Source organism: Phyllostomus hastatus, unplaced genomic scaffold, assembly GCF_019186645.2.
Source record: "Phyllostomus hastatus isolate PE091 unplaced genomic scaffold, TTU_PhHast_1.1 phas_contig_38, whole genome shotgun sequence".
Lineage (NCBI taxonomy): Eukaryota > Metazoa > Chordata > Mammalia > Chiroptera > Phyllostomidae > Phyllostomus > Phyllostomus hastatus.
The window spans coordinates 8405057-8425410 of NW_025333869.1; the positions used below are offsets into that span (position 1 = coordinate 8405057).

Genomic DNA, 20354 nt, shown 5'->3' on the forward strand with positions numbered 1-20354 from the left:
GACTGGGCATTGTCATTTGAAATGCAAATTTAAAAATGTCAGGAACAATGGCCAGCCTAAGGCTGGTAGCTACCACTGCCTCATCATCCTGAAGTTCTAAAGGCATGAGGGGGCTCTTGAGAGAGGGCAGAAAAGGAGGGAGGCCAAAGAGCAAACAGTATAGAAGCTGCTTGTTTTTAATCAATCACTCCATAAACATGGCCCCCAAAGACAGTAGGTGATTCTTAAACTAAGCAAATAAATTACAATTTATTGAGTACCTACTCTGAGCCCAAATTGGTTTGATCCCAAAGGTCACAGCTGGATGTTGCTGCACAGCCTCACCATGTGCCCAGGCTGCGTGCATGGTTTCGAAGCCTAGCACCAACGATCTGGCTGGGGCTTCCTCATTTTGTCAAAGCTCCCCCTCTGTTACTTCTTGGAGCACTGTGCATTGTTCCCAACTGACCTCAGCAGCTTACCCATTTGATATTTTCCAAGCATCTCTATGCTTGGAGCTGTGCTGGTGCTCTGCCAGGGAAGCACAGAGTGGCCCTGGAACATCCTGCTCCAATAGGCTCAGATGGCCATGATGGAAAAAATTAACACAGTGGAAATAAAATCCACACACTGCCCAACTGTCCCACAGGTGCAAAGTGATACACAGGTTGCTGTCTAGAGTTATTCCTATGGATGAGTGAGAAGTAATTTCTGCACATTTGACTCATCCCCAGGGTAAGAATGATCTCTTCCACTTGGCAGTCATTTTTATATAGACAACCAATATAGTGGCCATAGCCACAGTTTGGCTTCTCTGTCCCTCATCTATAGCTACTCCCTCTCTATCTGGGGCAGAAATTTAGACCCTTACCTGTGTGGATAAAGGTACACATTATTGGGGCAAAGCACCTCTAAAACCCTGAGGACAATGAAATAGAAATGGATAGGCTACTGCTCACAGCTGTAGGGACAGCTACATGATCACCGAGTGATATTACACACATAATACTTTTATAAGAGGGTGATCTGCAGAGACAAATGGGATTCAGTGAAGTGACCTGTTTCAAAGTTGATGCAAAAAAATAGAAGTTTCAGGGAGTGAGAAAATGGACATCCAGCCCATGAGTGCTGTAGTCCCTGGGGGAGCTTTCTGGCTGGAACAGTGGATGACCATCTGCTTTTGTTGACACTTCAGCATTTACCCGTCTGTGATAACAGCACCTGAATCTTCTTGGAAAATGTCTATCTCCTCAGTATGGTCTCTGTCATTGGGTGGGACTGAATCCCCAAGCTAGGTGGGCACAAGCCCCTGACCTGGCCTATGAAAGCACTTGATTGGTTCTGGATTGAGCGCTAACCTGACTTGGGCAGATGAAAATCACTTTTGGGGACTTTTGCTGATATTACTGGGACAGAGCATTCTTTGTGTGACAGAATCCCTATGTAATTGACTATCAGCATGACACTGTTGGGGGGAAGTGATGCCCTTCTGCTAAGATAGCCTGCTAAGAAGGGAGCTAATCCAGGGGAGATTCTCACTGTGAGATGGAGAGCCACAGTGTCCTGAGGACTTAGTGAGTCCGAAAATTCACACACCTGGAGCCAGACTTATTTTGTCCTTTAGATTTGTGAGGTGACAAATCTTCTTTTCTGCTTGTTAGTTTGAAATGTCTTTTTACCACTTGCATTGAAACATTACAGAGTAATCTAAGTATGGAAATTAAAGTTTATATGAAACATAAACAATATGAGATCACCAGGGCTAATATTCAATTTATATATACAGTTAGGTTTCTACTATTATTGAACTATTGAAATACACCCAGTCCAGTTTGTAAACAGCTACTCCACCTCCGGTGGCTTCCTGCCACCCAGGCCTCCTTGACCATTGCAGGGTATATCCTAGACTTCTCCATAATCTACCAAGTAAAGAGGTATTGCCTGAAACCACAGGGAGTTTCTTCTGGCAGCTACTCAAATGGATCTTTTGAAGATCATTAATGACCCCCATGCTGCAGTCAATGGTCATTTCTTGGTTCTTATCTTACTTGGCCTACCAACAACACTTGATGAGCAGCACAGTTGACCACTCCTTCCTCTCTCTGCTCATTCCTCTCCAGGTCTTTAACTACTAAAGTCTGATGTACCCCAGGGACAAACCTCTTGTCCATGTATACTCATTCTCTTGGTAATCTTACCCAGTCTCATGTTTTAAATACTATTCCAAATTTACCTCTCACCTGGATTACAGAAAAGCCTCCTAACTGACCTCCCAACTCTGCCTTTACCCCCTTGTGATTTGTTCTCCACACAGCAGACAGGTAAGTCTTTTAAAATATAAGTTGGTCACACCATTCCTCCAATATGCCAACACCGTTACTGTGAGCCCCAAGGCTTACATGAGCTAGCCCTATTATCTCTCTCACCTCTCTTCCCACTGACTCCCAGCTGTCAACCACTCTTTCCCCAATCATGCCACCATGCTGTCCCTTTTTTGCTCTTCCCTTTGCCTGAAATGCTCTTTCCTTAGTTATCTGCATAACTTGTCTCCCCATTTTGTTCAGGTCTTAAATTAAATAGTGCTTCTTACTGAGGCCTTCCCTTACTATCCTGTCTAAGATTTCATTACCTATTTCTATCTACTGTATATTTTATCCTTATTATTATCTAATATGCTTTGTATTTCATTTATTTAAATTGTTTTATCTTCCTCAAGAGAATATAAAGGCAGAGAAGAGCTTCAATATTTTGCTCATTGCTCTGTCAAGTAGCAAACATGACATATAACAAACTATCAATAAATAATTTTGAATGACTTGGTGGTCCCCATTCCATAGTCAGTATAGTTATTTTGAATACTACTCCTGAAGAAATCCCTCCCTCCCCTATCCCCACACACTCCTGGAGAAAACTAGCAACCAACATCTTTCTTCCTTTATTCTCACTCCTAAATGGCCTACTGATTACCAACTGGCCTTATAGAAAACTGGGTACTTGTAAGGGGTGCCTTGGGAAGGGGCTGTAAGCATTTCATTCCCTGGGAAATATGCTCCCTGCCATAGATTGATAAATTAAATCTGATTCACACACCAACATACATGAATTTAGGTTCTGAGTTTTCTGAGAGCCTCATATAGGAAGGGCAGGCCTGGGACTGCTCACAGCCCTGCCTGAGGGCCTGATGCCAAGGCTGCCCTGGGATGGCACTTCTTTGACAACCTGCTCCCCCCCCCACCACAGGCAGAGGCCTGCTCCTTGCCACTTTGGTCTGAAAAAGCCACAATGCATATGGGACATTCTATCTGGTTTAGAGGTTTAATTGGCAGAATGAATTTCAGGAGCAGGATGAGGCAGTCTAGGCTGGGAGAGAGAAAAATAAGGGGAAGGTGGGTTGGCACATTTTTTGCATGACAACTTTACAGTAGGATCAGGCAAATGAAATCAAAGCATGGCTAACACCATGCCTCCAGAGCATGGCTGGACCTCTCCCCACACCATTACCTTAGATTGATGGGTTCCTCGATAATGCTTTTCCCCTTCAAGCTGGGTTGAAAAGAGCAGAAGCTAAACAAGCAGACAAAGTAAAAAGGATCATTTTATCAGCAGAGATGAGACCCTTCCACCACCAGGGAGACACTTTCAGAGCTAGGCTAGAGCTTGGGTGCTTGACCCTCCAGCCCCATCCTACATCCAGGCTGTGAGCACTGAGCACGAGGCCTGGGTGCAGCTCTGAAGCACACACAACACCTTCAAGCTTTGCACACACATTCAAAAAGCATTACACATTCAAGCCTTGGTAATACCAATTATAACAATAAAAAAACAACAGTTACAATTTTAAAAAATACATGTTTTAGATACCTCCTCTGGGCCAGTTTCACTGGGCAAACTTGCCCAGAGACAAGTTTGCCTCTGGGCAAATTTCTATTGCCAATTTCACAAAGCACTGCTGTATTCGGGGGGCAAATGCAATCTTAATTGAAAGCTCCTTGAGTAGGGTGGGGTGCAGGTGGGCAAGGTTCACTACACGGGCTACAGATGCATGACTTCTAGATTAGCTGAAAAAACTTTAATACCCAGAAATCACAAGGGAAAGGAACACAATGTTCAACATTGCATGTCTACTGCTTTAGTGTAGTCTAAAATGGAGCCTGAAGAAAACTTTAGAAGCAATATAACAGTAGTTCTTGGAAGAACCTCAAAGGGAAGTTCATAGCTAATGGAGATGTGCCCAGACTGGTGCACACAGACTCTCTGCAGGAGTTTTCTCCGCTCTGGCCCTGTCTTGTGCACATTGCAGCTGGTCCTGGTGCCAGTGACTAGCCAGGGCCAACAGGAAGGCAAGGCTAGAACATCTGAGCACTAAATGGCCTGGGACATTCAGGTCAGGGATGTCAAATCTTACTTCACAACTTCCTGCCCAGAGTGGAGCCAAACATTGCCACCCCAACTTCTGTGTGGTCTGCTTATGGCTAGGAACCTACCTTCTCTTCTGTCCCTACTAGATTCTCTCTACAAATCTCAAATTATTTATAAATTTAAGAATAATAAAAGTAAATAGATATTAGTATGAAATGTTTTAGCTTACATTTCTTAGATTGATTAATCTATTTGGAGAAAGAAAAGCTAAACTAAAACAGCAGACTTCGGTCTTTAAGAAAAAAAGATGTTTATGCAGAAGTGGAAAGTCAGGGTTTGGAATTCTTTCCAATGAAATATAAAGTTAGAACAACCTAAAATTGGCAACTGGACTCAAAAGAAAGTTTAAGCCAAGAAAAGTAACTTGGAAAGTTACAATATGAAGCCAGAAAATTCTGGAAGGCCCATTAAACAGCCAGTTTCTTAAATCTGTTGTGTCTGCACAATTTTTTTCTCTCTTTAGGAACTACTGTCCTAAATTAATGAATTTTGCCATGTGTAATGCACACCTACATTTTTGGCCTGAACTTCTAGGGAAAAAATCTTTTATTTTAATTTTTAATTCAATTTTTATTTATTTATATTTAGAAACAAACCAATTGTTGTATTTCAAAGTATTATTTTGCATATGGATATTGTTATTATTTTCTAGAGTTATACTTTTAAAGCATAAGCATAAATAAAAAAATGAAAAACATTTATATAGATACAGAATTAGTACTGACCATGTATAATGCACATCCTTATTTTTCCCTGAAAATTTTGGGCAAAAATTGTGCCTTGTATGCAGCAAAATATGGTACTTCAGTCCATAAAAAGGATCCTTTTTCTCAGGACTTAGAAAAGGTGATTCTCTAGTTTTCTGTATACTTTGTTCCATAATTCAAGAGCTCTGTGGGCCAGTAATTTCTTCCTTGTGTCTAACCTAAATCCTCTTCACTGTGGGTTTGAACAGTTCTCCTGAGAACAAGCTGAGCAGCCTCTGTTCCTTTGCTCTCAGCTCTGGATCAGTTTCCTCAGAGGATTTTCAAATGCTTACCTTTTGAAGACTTTACTCCGATCACTGTTGTAGAAGACAAAAAACTTGGAATATCCATTTTGGAAAAAGATCTCCAGGGCAATGTCCTACAAAGAGAAACCTGTGTACTTATCCTGAAGTTTCCTCAATAGCAATATCCTCAGTCAACAGAGCTATTGGCAATAGATCATTGGGTCTCTGTGTCAAGTGGGAAAGGATTTCAATCTAAAATGGAACCAGAGAATATGAAATGGAGACTTTCATGCATGCACCCTCAGAAGACTGGAACTTAAAAACTGAGAGACTGATTTCCCATAAGTGCCTGATTTACAGAAGATTGAGACTTATCTCCTGACCAGTGAACATACACCAGGTCGTGTGGGTCAAGGTCAGACTCGGATGGAATGCTGCATCCAACAACACAGTCTGGTCCTGCTTCTGCCTGGCTGCAATGGAGATCTCAAAGTTCAGTTCACTGGGCTCCTGAGCAGAGGGAAAGTATTTGTAATGATTAAGCAAACCACTGTCCTCTACAGGTGCACATAAGAGCCTCGGATTTTTTTCTATAAACAGAAATATAAATAATGTGTGAATAGATGGTGAATATAGAATCTATAGAGGTTGTGGCTTGTCCAACAACCTTGAGTGCCCATGATCAGACCTCCTCCTGGGAGAATCCAGGGCTGGACACATGGTGGCCTTGTTCACACAGCTCCCTGCCCCACTGGTTGTGCACATACCACTCCCAAAGCTGGCTTCCACCACTCTCAAGCTAGCCAACCATCTGGAAACAGTTACCATTTGCTGGGGGAAAGAAGTTCACTTACTGATACCTATCTGCTACTATGTATTATCTGTGAGGTAGATAGACAATAACTGAAAAATACTTTTGATTATTAGTATATGCCCCCCAAATGTGCTAGGTCCTATATATGTAATGGTAGAAAAGACAAGATGTGGTCCTCTGCTTACTTGGGGGAAACAGGAGCCCAGAGAGGTGCCCAATTGTGCCTATGTGGTGGAGCTGTGGTCAGGACTAGGTCCATGCTGGCCACACTGCCCTGAACCTTCAGGGCAGGACCTTTGCAATTCATCCCCTTCTCATTCAATTCTTTGCAAAGAAGTGCAAGAATACCAGGCAAAATGAGAACCAACACTTTGTGAGCAAAAGCAGTGGAGTGGCAGGAAGAAAGAGAAAGAGATGGTCAGATGCCAGCAGCTTGCTGGACCTTTGTCATTTCTGATGCCTTTTAAAATGAGCCCCACAGAAAGGCCTCCCTGAGTTGTAGTTTCAGAGAATAATAAGGACACCTCAAGAGGATCACAGGCTAAATTATACAACCAAAGAAATTTATGAATAAAAGGCATTCTTATTCTCTCCTTAGGGCAAAGCATTGCCCCCTATTGGACTTTGCAGAACAAACACTCACAGAGAGGGTAGGGGGTGAGGATCTGGCCCCTCTTTTCCTAAAGGGTAAATCCTGATCTCCCCCTGCCTGCTGCCTGGGAGGCCCCTGGGCAAGAGTGCAGCTTTGCTATCACAGAGGTTGGGCTGGCGAAGGTCAAATGTGTCTAAAGCCACTGGGAGCCTCACAGTTCTTCCTCCCTTTGCCACTAAGCTAATGCTTCTAAACCTTCTAAACTGAGTCATTTATACCTTAGGTGGGACCAGAACTTTAGGTTTTGACTAGCTGACAGCAGAGCTCTGCCTCTGAAAGGAATCTGCTCTGTTTAGTATGTGGGTGAGCGCTTCAAAGACCCCCTAAGCATGGCTCTGGGACCCTTGCTGAAAGAAACAATCAGTACATCTCTAAACTATTTGGCCCAGTAAATTACCAAGAGCTTGGAGATAGGTGAGACGTGGGGAGGGTGGATGGAGGGTGGCAGCCAGCTGAGAGGTCCACAGGATCAGAACAGATCAGGGCAGACCCTCACTCAACTCTCAGGTATCAGCTCCACTCTGGGACAATGGAGCTGCCCTGTCCTGTATTCCTGAATATCCCAGGAAGATCTGGGGATGTCAAAGGGAAAATAAAGCAAACAGGCTGGATTCTAGATGACACAGAGCCACAAGCTCCTGATAGTCAAGTGGCAGGTGCTGGAGTGAGAGTGAAAAAGTGAGAATCCTGAGCCAGGGAACCAGACCCAATATAAGCCAGGGGAATGCACAGGTATGTCCCACAGGTCACTGGGCTATGCACAGGCAGGAAGGGGTCAGGGGCATGTGTCCCTCACATTGAGATGGGGCATTGATGGCACCTGGACCACCAGTCTAATGACAAGATCGTCTTTCCCTTCCCCTTCCTGGAGCATACCTGCAGGAGAAAGCGTGCCTGCCGGAGCTCTCTGAGGTCACCATAGTTGTGGCGCTGGCATGAGTAATGGTTGGAGCACCTGTCTTTGCTGCACAGGTTGAAAATGAATGGATCACTGATGCTGAAAAGAAAATAAGACATGCAGTGAGAGGGTATCTAGTGGGCTTGTCCTGCTTCTGTCCCACAGCCCTACCTGAGTTTCTGGGACATACTGGGGGTGCTACAGTCAATGCCACCCAGGGTGTCAGTACCCACTGACCCGATAAACCCTAAGCACCTGTCCTCATTAGCTCTGCCCTGAGGAGTAGGATGGGGCATCAGCCTCACCAGGTGAGGGGGCAGCAAAGGGACAGATTCCAGGACTGACAGTGGCACTGAATGAAGAGCAGAAGAGCATGCATATACAAAATCTCCCTCAGTTCAGTGGTCCAAGTGGATTGAGGGGGTAGGGGAAGACTGAAGGAGATACTCTAGTCATATCTGGGGAAAGTTCAGGCTCTGGAAATAGGGCATAAATATGACAAGACCCAATAAAAAAGTTCAAGTTAGGCATGGCCTCAGGCAGCATGGGGCCTGGTACATTGGCATCTAGTATAGCATGAGAGAAAGTTGCAGAGAACACCGAGCCCCCACAAGGGTATGCAGCAGGTCTGAGATGCCAGTGTGCTGGGAAACAAAGACCACAGCTTCAGCAATGGCCTCCAGAGCACATGCCCAGAGCCAGAGACCAGACACATGGCAGCAGAGGCCAGACCAGGGCAGCTCCCAGAATTGAATAACTCCCCATGGGAAGAAAGGAAGAAGAAGGGTAGGGAGAATCATAAGTTTGATTAATACTTACCTCAAAAAGAATTTCTGCACTGGAAGTAACTGAAATACCTTTAGATAACCACATGAAGCTTTTATACACCAATACAAAGGGAACTCAAGAAATAAAGTGATTTCAGTTATGGACAGTTACATTTCTGAATATCTGAGTGATGTGGTAATTTCAGATCATATACATGACCACAGAAGCTCTGATAGAACGCCCTTTTAAGACCTGAGGAATGAAGGGTCTCAAAAGCCCTTTAGCCCCCATGAGTACCAATTGTAGCCCCAAAGAATCAAGAGCTGAAAGAGTCCCACACACCAGTACATGGTGGCATAATTGGTGAGAAGAATGTGTTTTACCCCTTCCCCATCCCAGCTCCAACTACAGCCCTCATTGGCTAGCCTACCGGCCATGCTTCCAAGGGAAACCGAGAAAGAGATCAGGCCCTCAGGCCAGACCAGCAGAACTTCTTCAGTCAGCAATCAGGAGTGGTGATCCAGCACCTGTCATGCTAACAGCTTGGACTTATTATTGTGCTTAATGGCCACTGCTGGGCAGAAGGGAAGGCTGCTCACAAGGGACACAGCCTGAGCCATTGTTTAGCTCCCTGCATAGCTAGACCTCAAGGGTATGGATTCCAGCCCTCTGCAGCTCCTCCTGCCCCTTCTTGGAACAATCCTCTCAGGCCTCCTGCTCTGAGCCATGTTGCTATAGGACTGATCAAATACAAGTGTGGCTCTTATTCTGGATGCTTCTGCTCAGAGGCTTTAATTCAAACCTACTGCTGGCTGAGGCCCTTAGTTCATTATTAATGCCTCCCTCTGTGGCCAAGATCAGTTTCCCATAAATTTGTCTGACTCCCAATGAGGCCATAGAAGTAATTCTAGCTCCTACCCTTGGCTTAGGTTAAATAGCATCACAGGTCAAGGCATTGGTGAGAATGACAAGGACAACTCCATTATCCAATTATTATTATCACCCAATATTCAATTATTGTCAGAATTTATACCTAAAATTCATACCTAGAATCATTCACTAGATCACAAACTCTTTACCAGAATCAGCCCACATCTGACTTACATTTTTGTATCTATGGAGTCTATCACAGTGCCTGGCACAAGACAGATTTTCAATGAGTATTTGAAGAATTGAACTAAATGGAGAAATGATGCCTTAAAATGCTGACTGATAGGGAGGAAATATCTGATTAAAAACACCCTCTTTCAAAGAGCTGATTGGATGGTTTGGATTTCTACCAAATTAACTTTTGAACTTGACCAACAGTGTTATGATTTAAATTATTTCCCCCTAAAGAGATATTTTGAAGCACTACCCCACAAATACCTCACTATGAGACTTTATTCAACAAAATGAACAAGCAAGCGAAGTATAGCCAAAGACATTGAAATTGAGAACAGGCTGACAGTGATCAGAAGGGAGAGCAGAGGGGATAATGGGGGAAAAGGGTGAAGGGTTTACAGGAACAAGTATAAAGGACACATGGACAACAAAAAGGGCGGTGGAAATGGGGGAGGGAGGTGGGGATGGTTGGGGTGGTGGGAAAAGGCAGAAAACTGTACTTGAACAGCAATAAAAAGTTTTCTAAAAATAAATAAAATAAAATAGGTAAATACCAGAGGTAATAAAATCAAAATAAGTTGTTAAGATAGGCCCTCATCCAATATGACTAGTCCCCTTATGGGAAACTTGGACATAGAATAGACATGCACTGAGGAAAGATCATGTGAAGACACACAGAGAAAAGATGGCCATGTGACTGGAGTGATGTATCTACAAGCAAATGAATACCAAGGATGGCCAGGAAACACCAGAGGCTAGAAAAGGCAAAAAAGGATCTTCCTCTAGAGCTGTAGAAGTGGAGTGACACCTCCCATACTGCTGTCTGACTTCTCGCCTCCAGCACTGTGAGACAATAAATATCTGTTTTTTAAAGCCACACAGCTTTTGATATTTTGTTACAGCAATCCTAGTAACCTAGTGGAGTCATCCTATTCAACTAAAGTGGGATACTATGAAAACAAAATAAAAACTTCTAGAAAGGTTCTTAGTTTCTAAGAAAAGTTCCAAAGTGCAAACTCCAATCTCTGCTGGAGGATGTGCAGTGAGTGTTCTTGAGTTTATTTCGATATTTTTATGGTACATCAGAGAGCTTCTTTCAAAGTCTAATGCTCAACTGCACTCAATTTGATGGCAGTCTTTTAGAGAAACATTTCAGGGTTGACTTAGCTTTATTTTTAACTGGCTTGTTTATGTATCTTCTTTAGTCTCCATGGTCAAAACAAGACTTGATCCCCACTGATTTGACATGATCTATAGCCTGTCTGTCTCTCCACATGAGTGCTGGCAGTTTCTTAGGGCAGTAGACAAGATCTTGGAGAGAAAGCACTGTGTGGGTTAACAAATACTTCTCTGAGGTATGGTGACTGAAATTACCTATGAAACCTCCAAATGACATTCCAGGGTGTAATTTGTTTTCACTATACTCCTACATGCATTCTAGAAAAGTGTATTTCCAGACATGGGAATCTCCCTTTTCATTTCAAATCCAGTGAGTACATACAATCTGAAAACTGTGCTTCTATTAAAAGCAAAGATATAGTCAATTTGATCATTATTAGATGCATCTCATAAACGCAATTTTTCTAATCAATAAGATCTTGTCTAACACTAGTGGGATTTAACACAGAGGTGAAGAGGGAAGCAATGGATTGTGCCAGTTATCACATGTGCCCACCATGAATATAGGTACAGTAGAGAGCTTTCATCAGCTCTCAGAAAGGCAAGTGTGCAGACGCATTGTCCATATTGATCAGTATCAATAAAACATGAACAATAAGATGAGATGTATGTGCCAAGTATTAATTATGCTCTCCTGCCTTAGAAAAGCACAGAGGACTCCCAGCAATCAGTAAATATTTGGTATGAATAAAAGATGAAAATTAGCAGAAAGAAAAATGTCAAGCATTTTAAAGCAAATCTAAATCAAAGGAGGGTGGGCTGACATCTACTTTTCCACACTCCTTGAACCCTGCTTCCTGACATAGGCTGGAAATAATATAGCAACTGAGAATAAAAATTCTTAGTTATTGGCAGGTAAGACTCTGACTCTGTCAATAGTCTAAAACAGTTCTCAAAGTGTGGCCTCCAGTCCAGTAGCACCAGCAGCAGAAAAAAAACTTGATAAAATCTCAGTCCTTACTCCTGGTCTGCCAAATTAGAAACTGGGGTAAAAGTGAGTCTCAAAAATCTGTTTTAACAAGGCTTCCAGGTGATTCAGTGTAAGTTAATTTGAGAAACACTGGACTAATAGGTCATCATTTGAGCCTTAGAAAAGTCTGGGCTTATCTCTGGATGAAGAAATCCTCATCCAAATCCTTTCAAAAGCAATGATTATCTAAAAACACAACTTAATAACTGAACTTCTAGCAAAAGTGCAAACATAGTCAACTTGATTTTTGAATGGCCATAGTCTACAAGCATGAGAGAATTAATAAGAGCTTGATTGAACTAAAATAGACCAAATACATTTGATCATAAAAAGTAACCTTGGAATTCCCTGCCAGAGACCTCTGGTGTTAGTTGGTATAAAGTAACTCTTCAAATTTCTACCCAAATCCTTCAAGATTCAGATCTTAGCCCACTTCCTTTTGCCATCTTTCCAACTGTGAACTCCAAAGAATCCTTCTATATCACATATTTTGCCTTGCAATGCTAGTGTGATCCAAATTCTTGCCAAAGGAACCTCCCATGCTGCCATTTGCACTTGCTGGGCATGAAAGGGCAGCACCTGATGTCTTACATACGAATGAGTAATCAACAAGTTGTTGAATGAGTAAACTGGTGGGACTGGATTCTATTACCCAAATAACCTAAGGAATGACCCCTTTGTCTTGTGGTGGACTCCACATCAGGAGAGGCATGAGGAGCTGTCACACTGTTATCCATTCTGGATTTTAGCTTTGGGGAACCAGAGTCAAGGAAGCCTGTGCTTTAAGTTTCTTTTGTTTTACTTCATGGTTCATTTCAGGCCCATATCTAAGTCCATTGTAACAGCAAAGTGGGAGGGGTAGCAGTGAGAGTAGCTGAGAAGGAAGATTGGAGCTCAGAGGACAATCTGCTGGAGGAAGTGGAGACTCACTTGGATAAGCAGTGGCGGGTGCAGTACACATCACCCACAGGAGAGAGTGTGAAGTTCTCGCAGATGTAGAAGTGCTGGTGGCCAAAAAGCAGGAGCCCTTCAGAGATTAGGTGGCCTTGTACAATCACCATGGAGTACTTCTGTGTCACCTGGAGGAAGAGAGCACCAGAGTCAGGCCATGGGCAAGTGAAGCATGTCTGTCATTTTTATGAAGGGTGGGAGGGCAGTGACTGGTCACCCACTGGGCATTTGGAGGTAAGAGTAGCACCTGTAAGAATAGCAGCCATTGTCCCAGAGCTGCACTGCTCATCACAGTGTAAGTGGGTCTTCTATACCCAACACTTTGTTTAGTTACTTGATGTACTTACTATCCATGGCCACCCCCACTTTCATTAGAGATTTCATCACAGCACCACTTCCCCCTCTGCCCAGTCCTATAACCCTCACTCTCAATAAGCTTCCTGGCTCAGACTTGGATTTCCAGGGAGCCTAACTTGTGACCATGTCTTGGTATGACCCAGACATGGAGTAAGGACTTAGTGGGCCCGTACATGGAATAAATTTCTGAAGAAATAAGTGTGGGAATAAGTAAATTTCAGATGATAGCCCAAATGGACCAAGAATAATTCAAAGGATGAGATTTTTTCAGGATAATAATGAGTTAATTCCTGTTACACAAAAGAAGACCTGACATTTTCTGACTACCCTCCATATGATGATTGTAAATATTTTACACACTAACCAATATAATTTTTACAATTGGGCAAGGGAGATTTTACTACTCTAATTTAGAAATAAAAATTAAAAATAGGTTCCAGAGATAAGACTCTCATCAAAGATTGAAGCTAAGTTTCCTGTTCACCATTGGGAGCAAGGATGAGGGCACAGCAGTGAAATCTGGAGAGCAGGCCCCAAGTGAGTTGTCTATAACTTCCATGTCAAATGGGATTAGTCAAAGTGAGAGTCAAGGCCACCAAGGGCTTGTTCCAAGATAAGTATTTACCACTACAATCCAGGATAAGTCATTACGGAACTATTTTTACTAACTGAGAATGAGCTAAGGGTCTTACTTAGTTCCTATAACCCAGGCTGCTGCAGGAAGCTGGTTCCTGGCCTCTTCTGCATCTACTGGAGTAGGCCCTAAAACCATCCTCAGAGCCACTTTCAACATGGACTCATTTACAACTTCATTTATTCGGTCAGACATTTTTCAATTCAACAGTTACAGATTCAGCATTGACTACATGCCAGGCCCTGAGCCAGGCTTTGAGCATAGAGGGAGGAACAAGATAAGCAAGAATCCTATTCCCATGGGACTTAATGTCCAGTAGAGGTACATGAATAGTAGACAAATATGTCAACTAATAAACTATTACAAATTATAATATGTGCTGAGAGGGAAAAAAGCAGGGCAATGACAAGGCAGAGAGAAACTTGGGGGCATTATTTTAGAAAAACCCTGAGAATTGAAAGGTGGAAATGGGGCAGCATAGAAAAGCTGGGAGAAAAGATATCAGGGAAAGGGAAGGTTGGTTCAAAGCCTAGAGGCAGGGAGGAGAGAGAAGAGATCAGTATGACTGACACAAAGTTGGAAAGTAGGAGTGCTCAGAAAAAGAGGGCCTTAGATGCCTTGGTAGGGCTATTGGATTTTATTCTGGTTACAATAGAAAGCCAAGGAAGGGTCATTCCTCAAAGATGACACTGGCTGCTGGCTGGATAGTAGGTTGGAAAGAGCCAAGAGTGGCAGGAGGGTGATCAGTCATGTGGCTACCTCAGTGGTCCTGTTGAGGGGTGATGGCTTTGGATGGGGTGGCAGAAGGAAGTGGGAGGACAGGAAGACATAATTGAATCTAAACAAGAAGAGGTAGAATTGACAGTAATTACTACTAGACACGCTGCGGAAAGTAAAAGTAAAAAATAAAAAAGGAAGCATTGAGGATAAAAGAATCATTAACCATGATTCCATGACCACCATAACCACCATAACCATGAGCTTGTATCAAGCTCAAACATGACACCTTGGCATCAGAATTATTTTGAGTTAAAGGCACTTGAAAAATAAGGTACAAATAGGCTACTTGGGCTTTTCCTTTCCTTCCTGAAAGCAGGCAATAAAACTCCCATATGAAAGATGGCCACCCTATGTCAGGAGGAAAAGAACATTCTTGTCACCAGAGATAAAGAGGCAAGGCTGAGAGAAATCTGTACAAACAAACCTTAATAAACTAACCCTTACCTTCCTTTAGCCTCCCTATACATTTTAATTGCTTTTTCACAGTTACTACTCTGTTCAGCCTAGTATATAAACACTTAAACCTAACCACCTTTAAGGTCTTCATTTTCCGATGAAGGCTATCAAGTACACATGAAAATAAAATGTTTGCTTTTCTCCTGTTAATCTGTATTCTGTCAACTCAATTCTCAGGCCTAGCCGAACACTCTAATAAGAGGGTAGAAGGGAAACTTTACTTTTCCTATAATATATCCTTCTGAAGAGATTCCATGAATAATGCATAAGCCTGTTTTATACATATTCTCTTTATTTACACAAATAGCATATTCCTATACTTACTGTTTTGCATCTAGTTTTTTATTCCTCTAACAGCCCATCTTGGAGACCCTTCCAAGTAACTTCTTATAGAATTGTCCCACCCTTATTAATTGATGCAGACCGTTCACTTGCACAGTTGTACTACGAGTTATTGGAGCAATCCTCTCTTAATTAGCATTGTTTTCAAATGTTTTGACATGACAAATGATGCTGCAGAGACCATCCTGGACATATGGCCCTTTGAATACACAAGTAAAACTGTAGATTAAATTCCTAGAAATAGAATTTCCAGTCTGGGGTGTGAGTATCTTCAACTCTGATAACTATTGCCAGATTGCCCCCTCACAGGTGGCACCAGTTCACACTCCTATCAGCACTGTTAGGAGGGCTATGCCAGGCTGTTCAAACTTTTTTCAAGTCCACCTGGTGAGATGTAGAATGGCAGCACCAGTTCTGCCTTATGAACCTCCAAAACCCCTCCCTCCACAGGGGGTCCCACCTTCACCCAACCCCTGTGGCCCCAACAGCAGGGGCTGGAGCATATTCTCATAGTGTTCTGGTGCTTTCCTTTGGGAAGAACTAAGTAACAATGAGAACAAACCAAACTACAAGAAAAATGTCTAATGAGAGCAGGGTTAATAGCTGAAACATTGATTCTGCTAGAAAAGAATGGCATTTTAAAAACTGGCAAATGAACCCAAGTGAACTATTGCCCTCTCTTCCATTTAAATCAGCCCTGGGAGGGCCCCAGCCCCAGTTTACTCATGCTTAAGAAATCTCTTATGCCCTGAGTCTATTGATCATTGTAGAAAGAGTAGAACTTCTGCTTCGTAAGTAGAATTTCTTTACAATCAGCTGGATGAGACACAATCTCCTGACTAGGTAAATAATTAAGATGTGCTGACACCTGGACCTGTGTGCAAGGAACAGTTTGTCTGGAAATCCAAAATGCTAGAGCTGAAATTAGAGAAGCATTCCATTGAAGCCCATGACAGTAGGTCCTGCAGGAGTCAGGTCTCAGGGTGCATATCTGCAAAAGCAGAAGATCAGCAGCAGGTGCTCAAATTTTTTCCCATGCTATTCACCTGAAATTGAGTGCAACACTCTGATATCATTAGTGGGAAAATAGAGGTGCAGAGCTGTCATATGAGGTATGTGGAACAGAGTTAATATGTCCATTCACTTATATTTGTGCAAAATCTACCAGAGAATGCTTTAGCCTGCTCATATGTAGCATGCATGCCTTTCTGTACATCTCTTGCTTGCATACACCTTGTATTGATACAGTCTCCTATACTGGCATATAGAATGAGTATGCTCATTTTTCAAAATTGCACAGATTGCTGAGGAAAAGTTGGGTATCAAAAAAGAGATAAACTATATGAATTACATTTATATTGGCTACCTAATGCAGTGTGGCATATACTCTTGCTACCTTGAACATTTTTAGATGAAGCACTCTGTCACACTAGTAATCAATAAAAGTATATTAAAATGATAAGGACATACTGTGTTTTATATACTGATTTGGCAAATCTGAGAAGGTAGTGTGAGGATCTCTTTGCATAAGCTCATCTCTTTCAGCAGATACAGAGCAGGAAAGCCCCTTGCCTGCCTCCATGAGCCACTGCCACAAGCAAGCCCGTGATCAGGCATGACTCCAGCCCTGCCTCATGGAGGAGACTAGGTGGGAAAGGATGGAAACTACCCCAGCATACAGTGAACGTTTTACAGTTCTGAAGATTGTTCAAAGCGCAATATCTGGCTGAAGCTGCATTTACTAAGGATCTGTTCAATGGTGACTAACTGAAATGGAAACACGTTTCTCGCTGGGGCATCTCTGAATATTGTAAAACCTGGACTTGTGGATCTCAGGCACTTATTCAAAGAGTTGATATGTATAAGAATCACTTGGATGCTTGTTGAAGTTCATATTCTCAGGTCACATCCCCAGAGATTCCCATTTAGGAGGTGCAGAGCAAGCCCTAGAATCTGTATTTTAATAAACAGCCCAGATGATTTGGATGTAGGTTATCTGAAGACTATACTTTGAGAAACTGACTTATGAATACCTGTGAGGCTATGAAAGCATATTTCTCAACACTCATTTATTTGTTCATGCATTCCTTTAATAGATAATTATTGAATGTTTGGTGTGTACCCCACACACTGTTAAGCACAAAGAGAAATAAAGCCTTCGTGGTGCTCATGGTCTAACAAGAGAGATGGAAGAGTATAGACTGTCCTGGCATAGTATGGCAGGGATGCTGTGGGCACTCAGAGGATACAGAGCAGGGAGCATGACCAGACAAGAGTGAGAGAAGTGGCAGAAGTGACACCAGATAAGTGGTTCTCACAGAGGTGACCCCAAGGCAGGATAAGGAGTTAAGAAGATAAACACAGGGAGGAGCAATCCAGGGTATTAAGTCTAGAGCCAGAAGGATGTGTTTGGAGATTACAAGTAATTATGTATAATTAGAGCATAAAATTTGGGGTGTGTGCATGTGTGTGCATGTGTGTGTACATAAAGGTGAGGGAGGCCAGTCCAGAAAAGGGCAGGGCCAGCTCAGAAGTGGTCTTGTGCACAAAATATGCCAAAGACAGGCTCAAAAGTCATTAAGTAGGGATGACATGTGCAACTCTATGTTTTAGAAAGTCAGTCATGACAATTCACACAGAGGGGAAGTTAAAACCTGGAAAGGTTAACAGGCTTCTTCACCTTCTACACACAAAAAAATGCCTGGAAAGAGCTTGGCACTGCACTTTACTGTCCAGAGCAAAACTTTCCTTTTGAGCTGATTTCATTCCACCAATGTCTAACTAATATTTTATACTGAGTTTGCATAAAAATAACTACAGTTCAGTTTTTAATGTAATTAATGAGAACACCGGTAGTGAAAATAACCCTTACTCGACTCATGACTGAACTGGGTCTGAGCCTCACCTCTCAGAGCCTCTGCATGGAAGGCACAAGGGACTGTCCCCAACACCACAGTGGCTGACTCAGGCTTACCGTGAACATGCATTAAATAAACCACTCTCCATGTCAAGTGGAGCTGTTGGGAGAGAAATGTGTTTGCGGTTTGGGGAATCATTAATCAATGACACCAAGGTGACACAGAATAATTACTGTCCCAGGAACATCACTGGAGGCAATCAAAGCTCCCTCATGCACACAGAGAAGTGAGTTAAACTGCTACTATCCTGCAGTTCCAGGCTACCTGCTGCCCCAGAGGCCTTCTGTAGGTGGCCATCCAGAAGCCTGAAAGGCTGTTACACTCTGGAGTCCCCTGCACTGTGCATGGCAAAAGCCATGAAAGCTTGTATTTCTGAGATGGCAGGAAATGAGGAGCCAGGGCTGCCTGCCCATCTTAGTGATAGCCACTGGAAGGTAGGTGCTCCTAGGTGTTCTGAGCATGGGACACACCACCACCCACAGCATCTTGTTGGTGTGCTTTTCTTTAGAGAAAGCACAAGGCCCCCAGGCTTTATGAAGATATCTGAATTAGGGAAATTCCCAGTTTGTATTTCATACTTGCTACAAAATGTCTTAACACAAGCAAAAAGTATCAGCCCAGGAAATGCAGAAAACTCCTCCCTGCACATCCACACACACACACACCCCTGCTACTGCTACGTACAAACTTTCTGCACCTTTGTTTGAACACATTCATGGTTCAAAGGTAACTACAATAATCCTTCCTTCTTCAACTTCCAGATCTATCCTGACAAAAAGTATAGTGGACAGGGATGATGGCCATAGCAAACTGGTGCTAAGGCATGTGCAGACAAGCAGGTTGGTAAGTGCTTGATGTGCTATGTCTCAGGGAGAGATGCCATGTGTGCTGAGGGTCCTGGAGGGCCACCTGCCTAGGCCACCTGCTAACTGGAAAGATTATACAGGAAGCACTGTAGGGCCTGGAGCCAATATTCCCAAGCCCAACATGGGAAGGTTGTTGAAGGACAGGGTGGCGGAGAGTTTACATAACTTGCCCAGTACAGTAGGCTGGGAAATAGCAGAGAGAGTGAAAAATCAGGTGAACTTAGAGTAAGACAGGCCTGAGATGAAATCCCAGCAATTCCAGTTAGTAGCCCACCCAGGCTGTTTTTGCCATCTTTGAAATGGAAATGGAAAGTCTCCATTGTGGGACCATGGAGAGATCAGAGGACATGCCTTATGAAGAGCACACTTAGCAGGGGCTCCAGGTGTCTGACATTTTTGCCAATGATGGAAATGAACAAAGAAGAATGATGCTTTCAGTCTGTCTGAGCACCTTCCCAGTGCCAAGTTGCCCCTTGACACTAACTGCTGGCAACTGCCTCCCTGGTAACAGTGGTGGTAGAGTTACTATGGTGACCAGCCTTTGCCAAGCTATGTCCCACCTGCTCCCAGAGAGGCTCCCCTGTGAGAGAGGTCCACCCAGTGCCTGCCACCCCTTGACCAGAGTCCCCAGGCCCTCAAGGGCAGACCCAAGTTGAAGCTGTAAGCAGGTTGCCCACTCTTTGAACCCCCACTCTGCCCCTCTGCATACCTGCTGGCTCCCTGCACATGGCTTCCTGACCTAGCCATGCTTTCCAGGTCTTCCCAGAGCACAAATGCTGTATGTCATGAGAGACAAGGATGAACCCAAGCATGCCCCTGCCTTTAAAGAAATTACAGTCAGATGCAGAAATAATTACAGAGCCATGCAATGAGAAAGATGCTGGCAGCAGAGTGAACAGGGTGCTGTGGAAGGTGCAGGGTGCTGTGGAAAGTCCAGGGCCCTGAGTGCATTGTGGATAGGAACACCAGGACAGTCTCACTCAGGCAGGAGGCCTCAGCTGCAGGGGGGTGGTAAGTAGGTGGTCATCAGGCTGTGAGGATCTAAGTTGTGAGATGTACAGGGCCTGGTTACAGAGGCCTCATTAGCCCACCTGTCAGCTGGGGCTGATCCACAAAGAATTCTCTACTCTAGATATGACTTATCTCTTCTGACCCAAGGATGTTCTTGAGCTCTGGGGCCTACCTCCCTGCACTTCTCCCTACCTCATGCTTTAAACTCAGGGGCCTCCTCGGTTTAATCACACATCAATCCATGCCCCAAACCTAGCAACTTCCC

The 20354-nt window shown here is 43.4% G+C and overlaps 1 protein-coding gene across 3 annotated transcripts in view; it reads right to left on the reverse strand.

Moving 5' to 3' along the window:
• Positions 1 to 20354, reverse strand: part of WDFY4 (WDFY family member 4) — a 345693-nt gene that overhangs the window by 90327 nt on the left and 235012 nt on the right. For all 3 annotated transcript variants that reach the window (XM_045842001.1, XM_045841998.1, XM_045841999.1), the window contains 4 exons: positions 12705 to 12853; positions 7732 to 7852; positions 5438 to 5523; positions 3481 to 3543 (listed from right to left, as the gene is read on the reverse strand). In XM_045842001.1, coding sequence (XP_045697957.1) covers positions 3481 to 3543; positions 5438 to 5523; positions 7732 to 7852; positions 12705 to 12853 — 419 coding nt within the window. The remainder of the gene's footprint in view (positions 1 to 3480; positions 3544 to 5437; positions 5524 to 7731; positions 7853 to 12704; positions 12854 to 20354) is intronic.